Source organism: Labeo rohita, chromosome 6, assembly GCF_022985175.1.
Source record: "Labeo rohita strain BAU-BD-2019 chromosome 6, IGBB_LRoh.1.0, whole genome shotgun sequence".
Taxonomy (NCBI): domain Eukaryota; kingdom Metazoa; phylum Chordata; class Actinopteri; order Cypriniformes; family Cyprinidae; genus Labeo; species Labeo rohita.
Window position 1 is genome coordinate 11,701,505 of NC_066874.1, and position 18,056 is coordinate 11,719,560.

The window sequence follows — 18,056 nt, forward strand, 5'->3', positions numbered from 1 at the left end:
ACAAAGTGCACAGTGAGAGTAGATTAGTCTCTTTCAAAAAGGTACATAAACAAGAACACTGAAGTGTTATCTTTATAAAGCTAGATTTTTGATTTTTGAACAAGCATATTTTGCAGACCCTTTTGATGTTCTCCTGATATCTCAGAAGTTGAGAGGTTAAGCAGCCCTCAAGTTCAGATAAACAGTAAAATTCTCTCTGACAGCAAATTAGTCACTATGTCTGATTTAAAACAGTAGGCTGCAGTATCAGTAACAGTATTTGCTGCTTTGACATACCAGCAGTTTAAGATTCTGACCAGAACCAAAATATCTGAGCATTTCACTCCAGTCCTCAGGTCTTTACACTGGCTTCCAATTACATTTGCAATTGATTTTAAAGTACTCTTACTTGTTTAAAAATCACCCAGTAGCCTATTGGCCTAAATAAACTGTAGATTTGCTCACTGAATATAGACCTAACAGATCATCATTAGGAAGTGCAAGTCAATTAAAAAAAAAAAAGTTCTAGGCCAAAATTGTCGGTTTTGGTGGAAATTATTTGTTTGTAATATGAATTATATTTTGATTTATAATTTTACAGTTTTAAATATAAATGAATACTTTAAAAATGTTTGTTCATTTCACTCTTTGTGTACCAGAACGGTTTTAAACGCTTAAAAAAATCTGAATTCGTTTTTGAGATAAAAGTTATAGTTATAGTTATAGTTGCGTAAATAATAATAATAATAATAATAATCATAATAATAACAATAATAATAATAATAATAATAATAATAATAAACATCAATAAACATTAATAAACATTTAAAACGTTTTATAAGATTTGTTTTGTATTCATTTTGAACTTGACTTTTATTTTGAAATTCTTGGTTGTACGCGTCTAGACGCCTCTGTACACCAAATTCGTCAGTATACGCTACGCCTAAAAGAATATTTAACTGTTAGGCCTGATATGTCTATGTATCGGGTTTGAAGTTGAATGCCGTTAATCGGAGTATCACTGATGTCTCATTTTAAAAGACGGATATTCAATACTGTAACTGAAGTTGGAGTTTGACTCCATTCGTGTGAGCTGATTTTTTTTTCTTTGGAGTACGGTCAAATCCATACTGCTTGCTTTGATCGAATGGGATCGTTTAGAAATCAGACAACAGAATCTAACGGTACCGGGCAGAGACATGTGGAAGCGGGTCTCTCATGAACTCTTGGGTCTTCATGTGTATTTCAGGAGCAGGATTAGGCTATAGGTGTGGATTTTGGAATCTCGATTATGGGCTCTCTGAAAGCTTTACAGGACTGGTGCAGGAGGCAGTGTGAAAGTTACAGTAATGTGGACATTACAAACATGTCTTCATCCTTCAGGGATGGACTGGCCTTCTGTGCCATCATCCACAAACACAGACCTGATCTCATGTGAGCACTTCTTTGACACTTCATCTTTGATTTGTTTGCATTTCCCACTTCTCTGAAGATAACATAGCTGTTACCTCATAAAATGTAATCATCTTAACGATTTTAATTCAGGGCAGCTTTAACTTTAACTTACATTAATAATGGAAATCTATGTTGTATTGTGCTATTGTTAGGTGTGACTTGAAGTAAACAGGAAGTGACACGCAGTTTGATTCACATCGGGAATAGTTTAGTCCAAATGGAAATTCAGGCATCATTTACCTTCATGCCAATATATACATCGTACGATGAAAGATTTATTATTTTTTGTTGATGAAAGGTTGTGAACATAATGAAGAATTTAAACAGTTATACCGTGACCAAATCTGCTGTATTTCAATGTGTATGTAAATTTAAATAGATAAGGATTTATTATTTAAAATAACTTAATTTTAACATGTAAAACAAAAATCTTCATATAATTTAATTGGTATTATTAAATATTACTTCAACTATAAGACATAGCAGATAAAGACTTAAAAAAAAGTGTAAGCCCCTCACAGGAAGTAATTTGTAAGAAGTTCACCACAGTGAAATGATAGACAAGAAGGGGTATTGTTTTGGTTTTAGGACAACTTTGATGAAAGGTTTTGATCCACTTCAAATGTTAAACTCTAGTTTTTATATGCTTAATTAATTTTTAGATGAGAGCATCCCTTACTCTTTAAATTATAAATACCACCTGTCTCAGACTAAAGCTACATTTTAAATTGGCCACTTGTTCACTCATGTACTATTTTATATATAGTGAAGAACACCAAAGTTGTGCACTATATAGGGAATAGGATAGGCATTTTTTCAGACACTAAATATGATTTCCATCTGGGTGAATGAAGGTTGGTTTAGTAGTAGTGTCTTAAAAACCATCACAGGACATATCAGTGTGGTCCAGACATATACCTGGGTTAACCAGGCTTCCTTTTTGATTTCCCAAACACAAAGCCACAAATTTAATCACTTGTTCTAGATTCCTTAGGCCATCAGTCATTATCTGCTGGGTAGATCACACGTTGTGTGTAATGCTGTAATGGGCATGTTGGCTCATGCTGGAGACACTCACACTCAGTCAGTCATGAGAAAACTAGTCAGTATACTAAGGCCATAAATAATCTTGAATGAAGTTTTGTGGTTCTAGTTTATACATTAATGCACACAGTTCTTTTTAAGATAAGAAAAAATACACAGTTTGTGAACTGGGATCAGATTACACTCGTAGTAAAATATAACGTATGTGCTGGTTAAATATAGATGCCAGACATGCTTATTTCTGCAACAGCTGTTTGTTGCTTGTCTCAATCACAAATACAGATTCAGTATTCCTCAAAATCAACAAAACACACCAAACTTTACACAAACCTGGAATAATTAAAGAAAGTATGAATACACTTCTGAAAGGTTTGTTTATGCTGTGCCCTCTGTGCAGGCGTGAATTAAGCCAGGCGCATATGTTGTTTCACTCTTGATGTGAAAAGGCCGTTCACCGCCATTTTGTTTCTCTGCAGGCTGCTAAACCTTTAATCATGGGATTAGTTGAATAAAAAGGCGTTTTGTAAACAAACCAACATACACTTTTCTGATGCATTAGAGCAGGTTGCCAAATACTGTGTGTCTCATTCTTTAGGCTTATTTTTTCTAGACAAATCTTTGGGGTGTATGCAGTGAACTCCTTTTGGAGTTAAATTACTCCTATTGGAGTAATTTAGCATCTATTCTGTTATATTTTTAATAAACATTGTGATGTTTGTAATTCATAACTCTGGACTTCTGATATTGCTAAACATTTTTTTTTTTTTGGTCTCCTAGAGATTTTGACTCCCTCTCAAAAGAAAATGTCTTTGAGAACAACCGTCTGGTGAGTATCACACAATCACACAAACCACCAGATAAAGAGAGGGTATAGTTAGAAATTATGCTGTTAATACGTACCATTAGGCAGAATCAACAATTAACTGCTGACAGTTCCTAAGTCATGCTCTGGTTTTTGAAAGCATCTTTTTTCAGTACTGGTCTTAAAAGTGGAAGTGGTTGCAGCAAAACATCTATGTGTTTGTGTCAGTTACATGACACAGTAATGCTTTTTGTTAATTGAGCTTAAATCATAACATTGTAGTCTATTGTGACTTTGCATAAACAGCAGTGTAAATGTGTACACTGCCTAAAGTTTGAGTATTAAATTTTTTTTTTTTTTTTATACATGTCTAGTTTTTACAGATAAATGTATTTTTCTTAATGTCTAAATGTTCATAATACCATTTTGAATGTAAGTCGACACTGACTATTTAGTATGCCTGTTTGATGTACGTTCCAGAATATTAACTGTAAGCTGTAGAACCATAGACTTGCAGCTACTTTAGCTACTGGTAGTTACATATTTTTATAACAATCATGTGGTTATTGATATTTTTAATATACGAAAAATGAGACACTTAGGACTGGAGTTCTTTTTTTGTGTTTAGTATTACAGTTTGTGACATGATTATGTTTTTATTCACTGTTTTTGGTTGTTTATGCTCTGCTGTAATGTGACCTCTCTCTTTTCATTTCAAAGGCATTTGAGATTGCTGAGAGTGAGTTGGGTATTCCAGCCCTGCTGGATCCAGAAGACATGGTGTCCATGAGCGTGCCTGACAGATTGAGCATCATCACCTATGTATCTCAGTATTACAACTACTTCACTAACAAATCTCACAGTAAGTATTGGATACTGCAAATAGATATGATGACTTATACTAACATTTTATTTACACACACAGAGAGACGGCCTTTTTATAATCTCCCCCAATGTTTAGTAAATCAAAAACGTATAGCAAATTCTGTTTGTAGTGTCAATCACATACAAATTACTCGTATGAGCCAATCTATTAAGATTAAATGTATGTCCATTTTGTAAAAATCTTAGCCACAGATGCAAAATAACTGCAGTGCTACAGTGTTTTTTTCTTTTCTGCAACATTTGTGTATGCAATGAGTGTCACAAAACATTGCAAGTGTGACTGAAAGCAGAAGTGATTGTCTGAGGTATTGTAACATTTGATTCGTTTAAGTAGTCTCACACTGCAGTAAACACCATAAATGAAAAAAGAGATCCATTTGGACAATGAAAACAGAAAGAATGTTCTTTTGACGATAAATTGTGTTGAATAAGAATGATTTGGTTTGCACTACAGTTTTTAGGATTTATGGATTTCTTATTATTTAGAATGGTGTGGTTTGAACTGATTCACACTGTTAACCATTGGGTGGTGCAAGTAAACAAACCAGCTTTGCTGTTCAAGCAAATTACTTGTCCAGATTTGCTTTTTGATGTTTAGGTTTATGTACCAATGCTTTTTTTTAATCAAGTTTCTACAGCCTTTTAGCTTCCCTGGTGTAACTGACAGGAAGTCCCTTATGCTGACCATAGAACTTGAGTTGTGTATATATTCTTTAAAATAAAATAAAGCATGCTACTGAATGTTTTTATCCTCTATTTAGCTGTCTCCACAAACATAAAGAGCCCTGGTGGCCCTGGTCACATCAAACCAGCCATAAAGAGACCATTTGCTCCTCCAGAGGGCCGTGACGCTCAGACTGAGGTAAAGACAGCATTGTTTTTAAAAAACAGACATTTTGTTGTCCTTTTTAACATCTGATTATTTAGGTAGCTGTAGACCGAATAACACTCTGTATGTGCACAGACAAATTTTCCAAAAATTCACACTTTTAACCACTTAAGGATTTGCTGTTGCACCATGAGTGGAGTGGAATTCATTATTACAACATGAGATGGAGAGCAGTGAGATCTTATTTTGGCCTGATTCCATGTATTCAGAGCAAAGTACTCTGCTATTGCCATATTCTCTAATTAATTTATGAAATCAGCAGTCAGAGCCAAATCACATATTTGGTTTTTGGTAGATATTGTGAACTGTCTTGAGTTCAGAGAATTTTGCTTCTCCAGAAATGTTCCCCTGTGCACCTTTTACCTCTTATTCACAGACAGAATTCTGCTCCTTTTCTTTATTGCTCTTTATCCTGATAATTTCTTTCTATAACTGTGTTCCAGTCAATAAAACTGGTGGGTCAGTAAATTAATGACATCAGTAAAATTACATTTCTTAATGCTTTGCTTTTGACATAAGCATCTGTATTGTAACCCTTTGTTTTCAAAGTAAAAACTTTTTTCTTTTTTTTTATTGACTTTGTTTGCTTATTGAAGAATTTTTTAGTCCTAACAACTTTCTAATGCCATGAAGTTAAGTGTGTATGTAGCTGGTCTTCTATTCATATTTATACAGTACAAGTATTAACAAAGTACAAAATATATGAAATATGGTCCCAGATAAACATCAGTGGTTCTTACCATTTTTCCTCTACCTTCCCATGTTTTTTATACCTTCTATCCTCGACCTGGATTATGTGCTATGTAGTCTGGTGCTGATAGCCAACCAAAACGCAGTACTCTGAGCAGCACCTGTTCAGTCTGTGGAAAACATGTTCACCTGGTTCAGAGGATCCTCGTTGATGGCAAACTTTATCATCGGAACTGCTTCAGGTAACTGGCCAACTGCCTAGCGTAACTTCTGCATCTGCAGTGTTCTGTTATTAAAAACTTATAAAAAAGTAAAATTTCTTATTGTTCCCTCTGCTGTCATCAATGTTTTTGTGAGAATTTCTGTTTTTGTCTCAGATGTAGGGAATGCAGCAGAACTTTACTGCCTGGCTCTTACAAGTTCACAGAGGATCCTGGATCACTAGTTTGCAAACACCACTTCACCAAATCTGCCTCCACCAATCAGAATGGTCATTCAGATATGAGTAATCAACTAGCCAAATTAACTTCAACCAGCCCAGAAGACCCAAACAATAGGAGTTTAGAATCTAAAGCATCACATAGCGATGCTGAGATCACCCCAGAGAGAGAGGACAAGGAAATAACTGAGATAGAAAAAGCAGCAATTATGCAGCCAGATAGAAGATCAGAAGTCGAGACAGAGCAGAGATCACTTTGTTCTTCTAGTCCACCAAATCCTTTTGATGAATCTGAAGAAGAGGATCAGAACACACAACAAGAAGACCACAAGCCAGCTGCTGATGGGGCCAATGGCAACGAGTCAACAACGCCTGTGAAGAGTACTGCAGCAGAGGGTCGACCGGTTCCAGCACCTAGACGTGTATTTGAGCCCACCCCTGCTCCTCGTCCTGTCCCCAGGCCACGCCCACCCAGGTCCTCTGAAAGCCCTGTTGTCAATGGTGAGCACTGATGCTAATCTTATCTGCATTGATAAAAATGTCTAACATTGAACTGCTCGTAATTTTACATGTTGTTTACATGTTTTACATTTGTAAAATGTTTTTAACTGTCTGTTAACTGTGGCTCTAGGAGATCCTGACACTCAAATTCCTCAAGCTCCTGTGCCAAGAGAAAGAGTGCACTCACCTGCTCGGTAACATAGTTGCTGACGTCTTCTCTATTTTATCTCTTATTATCCATTGTTCGGATTTTGTTTCTTTTTTATGTATGATGATGTTGAAAAAAGTCCTTTATGCTCACCAAGGCTGCATTTATTTAATCAAAAATACAATAAAAACTGTAAATTATGTAAAAAAAATATATATATTACAGTTTAAAATAACTATTTTTAACATTTTAATATATTTTAAAATGCGATTTATTCCTGTGATGGCAAAATGGAATTTTCAACAGCCGTTACTTCACTTTTGAGTGTCACATGATCCTTCAGAAATCATTTTTTGCTGCTTAACAGTTTAGTTGAAACTACAGGATATTTTTCAGGATTCAAAAGAACAGGATGTGTTTGAAATGATAAATTGTAAAATTATAAATTACATTTTAAAATATATTCAAATAGAAAGCATTTTTTAATGCTTTAAAAATATTTCACAATATTATTGCTTTTGCTGTATTTGGATCAAATAAATGCAGGCTTGGTGAGCAGAAGAGACTTTTTTAAAAACATAAAAAAATCTTTTGATTGGTAGTGTATTAAAATGTAATATTAAAACAAAATGAAGTTATTTTAAATAGAAATAACATTTAAAATGATTATTGTTTTTACTGTAATTTACATAAAATAAATCCAGCCTTAGTGAGCATAAGAGACTTTTTATCAAAAACGTTAAAAACTCTCAGTTATTCCAAACTTTTGACCAGTAGTGTTTTAAATGCATTAATTTCTTAGATCTAGCAAGGCCAATGACACTCCTAAACTAAAAGACCCACCCTGGCTGGCTCTTGTCCAGTCAGAGACCAAGAAGAAACCAGCACCTCGCCCACCCACAGGTATAGCCATACCTCCCAGCACTGGTTCATCTCCTTCTGAAAAGGAAGAGGAATCAAGACCATCCACTCCTCCAAATCCCTTTGATGGTGAAGAAGAGGAGCCAGAAACAGGTCCTGAAGATCCTCCTGCTCCTGTGGTGGCTAGTCATCCTTGGTATGGTATTACTCAGTCTGCTGAAATTACAGCTGGGGACACAAGAAGACAAAGTCCTGCCCCTTCTGAAAGTCCCGTAAGTGTCCGAAGGAAGAAGCGACCAGCACCCAAAGCTCCAAATTCTTCTACATCAGGTTAGTTGCTTACAGTGTCTGGCATCATACATTTTGCTTCACACAACTAAATTTATTACTTTCAATACTTGTAAGTCATTCTGCACCCCTCTTGAATGTTTGAGGCCCCATTGTTGTGTTGTGTAACTACTCACATGTCTGTATTTTTTGTTATATTTTTTTTTCTGGGTCGTCTCTTTCCTGCTGTTCTTTAGCTTTTTCTTCATCCCAGACTTCTTCTCCTGCTTCTTCTTTAGCTCTGAGCACAGAGAGCCTTTCCTCCTCTTCCTCAGACCACAGTGCAGTCCCCCAGCAACCTGCTGCTAATGAACAGGACCATTTGTTTACCAAGAGTGTATCTGAACCATCAATCAACGCTCCTGCTTCTGGCCTGTCCCAAAAAACTAAGCTTCAGCCTAACTGTTCTCCAAACCTGCCTCCTCCACCACCACCACCTACCAATACCAACTCAGCACCAGCTACTCCACAAACCAATCGCAGTGTGAGACCACCACCACCCCCCTTTTTACAGACACCCAGCACTCCAGGCAAGGTTAGATTTACTGTCTAGATCACACTACTGTTTAGATTTGGCATTTTTGTTTTTGAAAGAAATCAAAGCTTCTGTTCCACAAAATAGTTTATAGGACTTTATTGTGATTCTTAAAAGTTTTGTGGGGTAATGACAATTTTAACTGCTTTAAAATTAGCTGAGGAATGTAAAAAACTTTTAGTAGCAAAAAATTTAAAGGGGCCATGAAATGGAGTATCCATATATTTTAGATATGTACACAAGTAGTTTCTCTACTGTAAAAACATACTGCAGATTTCAGAACTCAACCGTAACTCCCCATTTTAAAATAAAACATGCTTTTCTACCCTTCTGAAAAGCATGGATTTGAAATCTGGAGATTCAAGATTCTTCTCGACACGCCCTTTAACACACGCTATCATCGTATGTAATCATGTAGGTGTGTTCGGAACAACTCGTATGTCCATCAATGTTTTGTATTATGCCAAGTAATAATAGTGCTTACTTAAAATTAAACAGTTAATTAATCGTTGTGGTTGTGTTGTTTCAATTTCTTCCTTACTCTGTATCTGACTTGGCTCAAACACAAAAATCTATAATAATGATAATAATAGTATCATTCATTTATGTAGCACCTTTCCCAAGTTCAAGTGAGGCTCACAATTCTTGCCATCTTGAGTATGAAAATGCACAGTGTGCTGTAAAGGAGGGTGTGGATACAATATAATGAAGTTAGCCAATTACAGCAGTAGCTGTTTACTTCTGTTTCCACAGGAGCTAATGCCCCTTGAGTTGAGTGTTTTTCACAGAGAGTGAAAATGATGATGGAAAATTGTATTTTTTGGAAATATTGGACCTTTATTGCTGTAAACAAACTTGTCAAACTTCAAGAAACATAATATAAAAATCAGAAACTGCATTTCATGACCCCTTTAATTTAAAAGAAACAGGGCAGCAGTGAGAACAAGGGTTTTTGTGAGAGACTTAATTTCAAGTTATCACATCTTTGATCTAGGAAATCCTCCTGGAGTCCAGGAGCTTCCTTTTAATAATTTTTTTGTTCAATATCTTTGATTAATGCTCTCTCATCACTGTCGTCTTCAGCGCACTTGTAAAGAGAATCCTTTTAATCGGAAGACAACCACCTCTGTCAGCTCTTCTGTATCCAGACCTCCAAAAGGGCCCCGTCCTGCACGACCTCCTGCACCTGGACATGGATTTCCTCTCATTAAGCGTAAAGTAAGGCACAGAAACAACCTCTTGCTGCTTGAATATGAATATGGTTGTGTTTTGATTGTTTTTAGAAAGGAACTGTAACTATGGCACATTCATTGTCTTAATGTAATGTCTCACATGAAAAGTAGTATTAGTATTTTTGTTGCATTTTGAAAATGTTATTAGTTTCTATACAAGGTCAGAATGAACATAGTTTGATAGGGTCCATTACACCCCATATATTAGTCAGAGCATGTTTATAATTTTTTTTGTCCTGTCATCTTATCTGATAGGTACAGTCAGACCAGTATATTCCAGTTGAAGACATCCATGTAGAGATGAGTGATCTGGAGAAACGCTTGGATGAATTAGAGCAGAGAGGGGTGGATCTGGAGAAGAGCTTACGAGAATGTTCAAATGGTAAGAGGAGAGCTGCATGCTGCAGAAGAACTGCCAACATTGGCTATGCTGATGAGATATTAATTAGCCAGGGATCTGATTTTTCCATGAATAGCTCATGATCCAGTGTGTTCAGTGTCTTGGAGTGGCTTGGTTTACAGCAAATGCTGTTTTACACAAACTTCTTTGCAAACACAGCGAGTTTGGCTCACTTATGATGTGCATTTAAACACACCAACCATCTTCTTGTATTTGTAATAAGAATAGTTTTTAAATTTGTTGTCAATAAAAGAGAAGCTTTAAGGTTTACCAGTGTTTTCCACCAAAATAAAAGCTCTATAGTTTAACATTTGAAGGAAAAGAAATTGAGACTGCCATAAATATTGTAATTTTACTTTTGTTACGTAAAATTAAGTATTACATTTTTCTTAATATTTATTTATTAATTTGTTTGGTTTTAATAATTTAAATAAGAATAAAATGAAATAAAATAAATTTTTAATGATGATTTAAACATTTTTGTCTGTGTATTATTGCCATCTTTCATCTTGTGAACAGTAACTGCATTCAGCCAGGTCATCTAAGGGTTTTTTTACTTTTGGCTCATCTAAAGAGAGTAGCAGTTCATGTGGTTTCATAGAGGCTGATCAACCTTAAACTGAGTCCCAAACTGAGAACTCAAAACTTGGGCTAAGCGTCATAAAAATGCACTCTGTTTTACCAGACTGTCCCATATCTGGTTAGAACAGAGCAGTGTGCTTGATCTTGGACATGGCTGTGTTTGAATTACTGGATTGAGTGACCCTGCGTTTTGTCATTTCAGATGATGAGGAGGAACATCTACTTGTTGACTGGTTCACTCTGATTCACGAGAAGCATTTACTGGTACGGAGAGAGGCTGAACTGGTCTACACGTAAGTGCATTATTAGCATACATTTAATATGATGTATTATCAATAACAACATACTGTTGCATAGTGGTTCTTAAACTGCAATATCCCCCTTGTGTATGGTGTGGTATCCATTTGCAACCTCCCTAGAGAAAACGTATGATTGAAAAACAATCTCAAACTTACATTTATCATTTTAAATACTACACATACAGTTGAGGTCAAAAGTTTACATACACCTTGCAGAGTCTGCAAAATGTTAAATATTTTAACAAAATAAGAGGTGCACGTACAAAATGCATGTTATTTTTTATTTAGGACTGACCTGAATAAGAAATATTTCACATAAAAGACATTTACATATAGTCCCCAAAAGAAAATAATAGTTGAATTTATAAAAATGACACCGTTTAAAGTTTACATGCGCTTGATTCTTAATACAGTGTTGTTAGCTGAATGATCCACAGCTGTGTGTGTTTTTTTTTTTTTTTTTGTGGTAGTTGTTCATGAGTTCTTTCTTTGTCCTGAACAGTCTAACTGCCTGCTGTTCCTTTAGGTTCCACAAGTTCTTGGATTTTTCAGCATTTTTGTGTATTTGAACCCAACAATGACTATGATTTTGAGATCCATCTTTTCACACAGAGGACAACTGAGGGACTCATATGCAACTACTACAAAAAGGTTCAAATGCTCACTGATGCTTCAGAAATAAAAACAATGCATTAAGGGGTGTAAACTTTTGAACAGAATGAAGATGTATACATTTTTTGAACATTTAGTACTGTCCTTTAGAAACTACAGAAGATACTTACATGTTTCCCAGAAGATAAAATAAGTTAAATTTACCCTGATCTTCAAATTCAAAAAGTTTTCACCCCCCCAGTTCTGAATGCATTGTGTTTTCTCTGGAGCATCTGTGAGCATTTGAACCTTTGGTAATAGTTGGGTCCCTCAGTTGTCCTCAGTGTGAAAAGATGGATCTCAGAATCATACAATCATTGTTGGAAAGGTTTCAAATACACAAAAATGCTGAAAAACCCAATTATCACTAAACAAACAAACAAAAAAAAAACAGCTATGGATCATTCAGGTAACAACACAGTATTAACAATCAAGCGTATGTAAACTTTTGAACGGGGTCATTTTTATAAATTCAACTATTATTTTCTATTGTGGACTATATGTAAACATCTTTTATGTAAAATATCTTATTCAGGTCAGTACTAAATAAAAAATTACATGCATTTTGTATGATCCCTCTTATTTTGGTAAAATAATTAACATTTTACAGATTTTGCAAGGTGTATGTAAACTTTTGACCTCAACTGTATCATTATATAAATGAAGTTTCAGGCTTGCTTTACATACTCTGAGTTGTCACCTTAGACTTGTTTCACAAACAGTGCATGAGTGTTAAATTCATTTTGGCGCCCTTATTAATAGATTACAGCATCCGTTGCCAAAGCAGCAGTAGGCGTTTAGTTTCAGCGCTCAGGTTATCATTGATGTGTGGCTCATGCAGAAGTTAGCATCTCTAACCGCTCTAGAAAATAAAATTGCAAATGAAAAGAAATGAAAGCAAATAAAAAAACTTTGAACACTAAATGTACATGATTAAAGCAACCAACACTGCTGGCTGGGGCTTTATGTAAACCATTATGAAGTAAATTTGATCCTCATCTTTGTGTACATAAGATTCCATGACAGTCAAGTTTCTAATAGTTATGTACATGTGTAATACTTTTTTTTTTTTTTAATTTTTATGCCAGATTGCTACACACAGTTTTAGAACCACTGCCATAGCAAGGTGCTAAAGTTGGCTGCAGTTCCTGTTCATAGAGCTGTCAATATAATAATAATAATAATAATAATGTTATTTATTATAATAATAGTAATTATTATTATTATTATTTAATTAGTCAGTTAGTTAGTAAATAATTGTGCTTGAATTTTGCTTGGTCAACTCCTCATCAACATGTCAACCTGATATTTTCAGGGTCTCTACACAGAACAATGGAGGTCAGTTGGGTTAAAGTTAAATATGAAACAGGCATAAATTTGTCTGATTATTGTCTGGATTTTAGAGCCAAGCAGCAGAACCTGGAGGAGAGGCAGGCTGATGTGGAATATGAGCTAAGATGTTTACTTAACAAGCCAGGTATGAAATAACAGAAAAGGCTTTTCTTGAGTAATCCTTCTTCCTTTCTTTTAAATAACAGCCAATTTTATTTCGTTTCTCCTTTATGACTCTCCCTCCCAATTGCTGACATCTCTGATAGAGAAAGAATGGACACCTGAAGACAAAGACAGGGAAAAGCAATTGATGGCAGAACTTGTCACTATAATTGAGCAGAGGAACCAGATTGTTAACAGCATAGATCTGGACAGGCAGAGGTAATCAGTCAATGCAAATGTACTCTAATTCAGAGCTTAAGTGTCTCTGCTAAAACGTTTTTTTCCTGCAAATTTAAAATGAAATAGAAAAGAAAATTTGTCATTAGTATCAAGTTTGCATGCTGTTTTTAAAGATACCATTAATTTCTGTCTTTAGGGAGGAGGAGGAAGACAAACTAGTAGCTGCTATGCTAAAGAAAAAAGGTTAGTGTTCTTTCTCTTTTCTCTGACTTTCACTTTACACCTCATTCATACTAAGCTTGCTCTTGTATTTCTTTTCAGAGTTTCATGGACAGAGTGAGCAGAAGAAGAAAACAGGGAAGTTTAAGCCCATGAAGGTTTTGAAGAGACTGAGCACCAAGAATGAAGGAGTAAAGGACAGCAGTCCCAGAAAGGAGAACAGTTGAAGAGTAAACTTACGAAGGAAAGAGAAACAAAAAAAGATATACTAAAAAGATTGACTAAATGCTCTTTATGTTTAATTAACGCTTTTAAATATATTGCTATAAAACAGAGCCGGTTATGTTTAATTTGCCTTTCAGGTAGTAGCAGCTGAAGTGATATACTGCATAACTGCAGTACATAAAAGTGAAAAATTAACACTGTCTTAGTCAGATGCGACGATTTAAAAAATATATACTGAAAGGCTCAGCCACTATATAATCTTACTTTAATCTCTACATTTTGAAGTAAAAGAAAACTGATACTGAATGTGATGAAGACATGACATTGAGAATCAATGAGGCAATGAGAAAATTATGCTGACAAAGTTTAACACATACCTTTCTTTTAAACTCATCGTTAGTCATAGAAAGCACTCAATAGGAAGCCTATTAAATGGTATGACATTTATTTTTGCCAAACTTGATTTAATCTTGTTCTCTGGGTTTATATTTATTTATAAATGGCATGGAGGGTACTGCTACTTTTCTTTTCTTTCCACACTGAAGAAAAAACTTTTCAGGCCCCATCCAGCCTTTTCATCTCACTAATTAAAGAAACATTGTTGAGATGAAAGAAATAAATTACTAGTCTTTTGGGATTTTATGAGTAACAGGGATTTTTCGATTTTTGTCTGCCTGGGTTTGGTTGCACCAGCTGTGCTTAATTTTAAAAAAGCCTAGTATTAAACCGATAGTGAGTGACAATTTACGCAGTATTAAATATTTGAAAGCTGCACCGTTAAACTTAGTTCAGACATAACTATACATACAAATATATACAAAATATGCAATAAACAATTACGGAAGCTTCCAACTCAAGAGTACCAACTGGAATGTAGCAGATTTTAAAACAGCGTCAGTAAGCTCATGTTTTACCTGACAGAATACAATGCTTTAGAGAAGTTTGATTGTGTTGACATTTACAGTTGTTTACTTTTTAAAAAAAGAGAACGTTACGTGAATAACTGACTTGCAGCTCTCCAGCACGAAACCAGATCTAAACAGCATATCTCTGTGTGCACCGCTCTGTGCCAAAAACATCTCAATGTCATTAGTTTTTGTTGCATCAGTATTTATTTATTGCTCCTTGTTTTGTTATTTACAATGTTATTTATAATGTTATTTACAGAATAGTGTTAAAAAACATAATTTTAGCATTAGTTACATGAGGCAAAAGACATTGATGAACTGAAAATCACATTTCTGCTTCTGAAGTTGAAAGCTGATGTTGAATAATTTATGGTAATTTTCTTATTATGCAATGATGCATTACTTCTGAACCAAATTACCAAATTTAAAAGAGAGTGTAGATTAAGCAAAAATTTATTAACAGCTGGTGCAACCCTACCCTGGATAACATTTTATATACACATTAATTTTAATATGATTTCTATTGATTAATACACTGCCTGGCCAAAAATAAAATAAAAATTACATACTCTTTTGTTGAACCACCATTAGCTGTGATAACAGTGTGCATGCACTGTGGCATTATTTCAACAACCTTACGCAACATCCCAATATTTTTTCATCAAGAGTTGCATTCATTTTTGGCAGAGATAATGTATTGACAATGAGAATGTCAAACCACTCTGTAAAGTGTACTCCAGCACAATGAGGTTAAGGTCAGTGGTGAATAATTCATGTGTACAAATGATTCTTTGTGCTCCCTGAAACACTCTTTCACAATTTGAGCCTGATGAATCTTGACATTGTGGAATATGGCCACTGGATACATCTTCCAACATATTTAATGGAAAGCTACACACTGCATCAGTTAGGGTTAAAAGGATTATTGCCAAATCTAACATGCCAGAAACTATTAATCCTGCAATAATGATGATCCAATTCAACTCAAGTATTTTCTTATTTAAATCCAAATAGCTTTTTTGGCCCAGGCAATGTATTTAATATGAATAATATTCAATAGACTTATTCAAATAAAAAAATAAACTTAAAAAATATTGTTAAATGATATTGTTATAACCCTACGATGAGAATTTTTTTTTTTTTTTTTTTTTTTTTTTTTTACGGACAGGGTATTAGTTCATAACATAATTTCGTACTAGCAAAACCTGGTTATGTTTTGGATTTCAGTGCACTGCAAAAAAGGCTTTTTTCTTACCTAGTATTTTTTGTCTTGTTTCTAGTCAAAATACCTACAAATTCTTAAATTAAGATGCATTTACTAGATTTACTTGCTTTAAACATTTACTTATTTAAAACAAGTAAAATTATAAAATTATCTGCCAGTGGGGTAACCAAAATACTGCCACTGACAAAACATTGACAGACAGTTTTCGTTTTTTTTTTCTTCTGGGAACAAGACTAAATATCTTATGCCATTCAGGCCACGTTCACACTGTCAGTTTTTAGGATTGACAACTGCATTTACTTACAGGTCTGAGTTTTGAAATGTCCCATTCACACAGCAGCTTGCAGACGTTTTTCAAATAGGGATGGCGTATCGATCCTGAAGTATTGATATATCGATACTGATATGAATATCGAAAGTATTGATACTCAAATAAAAAAATATCAATAGTAAGGTGTGTTTTATTTACCAGTAATATTGTTTATTTAACAAAAAAATAATGCATGCAATATGGAATAAACTAGACGAATAACCTATGTTCGCACATAATTGTGTAGGAAAGAACTATTTTTCTGGTCATCTGAACACACGCAATTAATGCAAGACAGAACCAATCAATCACAGAGTGTTTACTCACTTTTGACAGTGCATTCAGATAGGGCTGCGTTTCCCAAAAGTATCATAAAGCGTTGATGTTTTTGGGAACAGCAGCCCAGAACAATACAGAAAAAAATCTTATAGCCTGTGTTTGAGTTATTTCACAGTAAACAAATTCAAATTGTAGCCTATATAGTTTGTTCAATTACATTTATTAAAATTGAATGTTAAAGGTTCATGTTGATCAGGTTCTATTCTGTAATGTTTATATAAATCATATACTGTCAGAACAAAAAGCTGCATTTTATGCATGCAACAGCCTATCACTTCAGTCCCTTATGAAAATGAACCATGGTTTTATTAAAGTGACCACAGTTTAACTATAGTATTTGTAGATTTCCATGGTTACCGCTACAGTAAACCATTTTTCTCTTAGTAATTTAACAATTTAATAAATGTGATAATCTAAAAGTTTATTTTAGAAGTATCGTATCGGTATCGACGATACTGGCCTTTAAAAGTATCGGTATCGTATTGAAAACAAAATAAGTGGTATCACCCATTCCTATTTTCGAATACTGTCTGTATGGACGTGCAACAGGAGTCAAGCCCATATTCCTTGCGAGTAACCATAGCAATAGAGACCAGCGCAATATCAAATATGGCGATGTCTGTAAAACTGAAAGTATTCCCACTTTCTGACATGACAAGAGTCCAATCGAACTGCGAGTTCATCCATCAAATCATCATTAACCGACAGCAGCTATTAAATTTGAGTGAAGAGCAGAGCTTTGGAGTTGCGTGCAGAAAACAAAAAACTTTCAGATGACACAGCTAATTTCTCTGTCACCGTAAATGACCGAAACCACAAATTAAAGCATACGGTAGATGCATGTTTGTGCAGCAAAGCGGCTCTCTCGCACTGTATGACGTGATGGACAACTAGTTGTCCAGTCCTGTTCTGTTCACACGGCGCGTGTTTTCCAAGAATACAGTTGTGAGTCCTTAAAAATTTTTTTTACCGGTGTGAGTTCGGTTATAGTCCAAGAATACAGTTGTCACACCCGTAAATAACTGTACTGTGTGTGAACATAACCGTATTAAGGACTCAAATATGGTATTGACAACCGTATTCTGCTGCTGTGCGAACGTGGCCTTTGTTTATCTGGTAAATGCATCTTAAGAATTTTAAAAACAAGACAAAAATACTAAATACATTTGCAGTGCAAATTTTAGGCTAACCTACCTAAAGGTTTAAGAAACCATCAAACTTGTAAATTAACTTTGAGCTTGTTACTAGACAACTGTGCACCCTGAAGAATCCATGACAGATGAACATTAAAATGAGAGATAACAATGAGTCTAAATCCCTTTTATAAAATAACAAAACTGTAACAACACACAAAATGTTAACTGTAAGGTTTTTAATGTTAAGCAATAATAGTTGTTCCTCACACTTTAGAGACTATTAAAAGTGACGATTATGCAA

The 18,056-nt window shown here is 34.7% G+C and overlaps 1 protein-coding gene across 2 annotated transcripts; it reads left to right on the forward strand.

Moving 5' to 3' along the window:
* The first annotated feature begins 881 nt into the window (after positions 1-881).
* On the forward strand, positions 882-17,781 carry micall1a (MICAL-like 1a). 2 transcript variants are annotated; one of them, XM_051112227.1, is made up of 16 exons: positions 882-1,413; positions 3,256-3,304; positions 4,001-4,142; positions 4,927-5,027; positions 5,862-5,986; positions 6,122-6,684; positions 6,815-6,878; positions 7,635-8,023; positions 8,218-8,555; positions 9,639-9,773; positions 10,043-10,169; positions 10,972-11,062; positions 13,123-13,196; positions 13,318-13,432; positions 13,590-13,636; positions 13,715-17,781. In XM_051112227.1, exons 1-16 carry the CDS (start codon positions 1,271-1,273, stop codon positions 13,837-13,839), a joined length of 2,628 nt encoding a protein of 875 aa, XP_050968184.1. In that variant the 5' UTR covers positions 882-1,270; the 3' UTR covers positions 13,840-17,781. The 2 variants fall into 2 exon arrangements, with proteins under 2 accessions (XP_050968184.1, XP_050968186.1); XM_051112229.1 differs by having other exon boundaries at positions 8,260-8,555.
* The last annotated feature ends 275 nt before the right edge of the window (positions 17,782-18,056 follow it).

Bases quoted from the DNA above. Each gene is read 5' to 3' on its own strand.
- micall1a (XM_051112227.1), top strand. From the start codon at position 1,271: ATGGGCTCTCTGAAAGCTTTACAGGACTGGTGCAGGAGGCAGTGTGAA. The intron at 6,685-6,814 runs GTGAGCACTGAT...CTGTGGCTCTAG, and splicing joins TGAAAGCCCTGTTGTCAATG to GAGATCCTGACACTCAAATT. The intron at 8,024-8,217 runs GTTAGTTGCTTA...GCTGTTCTTTAG, and splicing joins TCCAAATTCTTCTACATCAG to CTTTTTCTTCATCCCAGACT.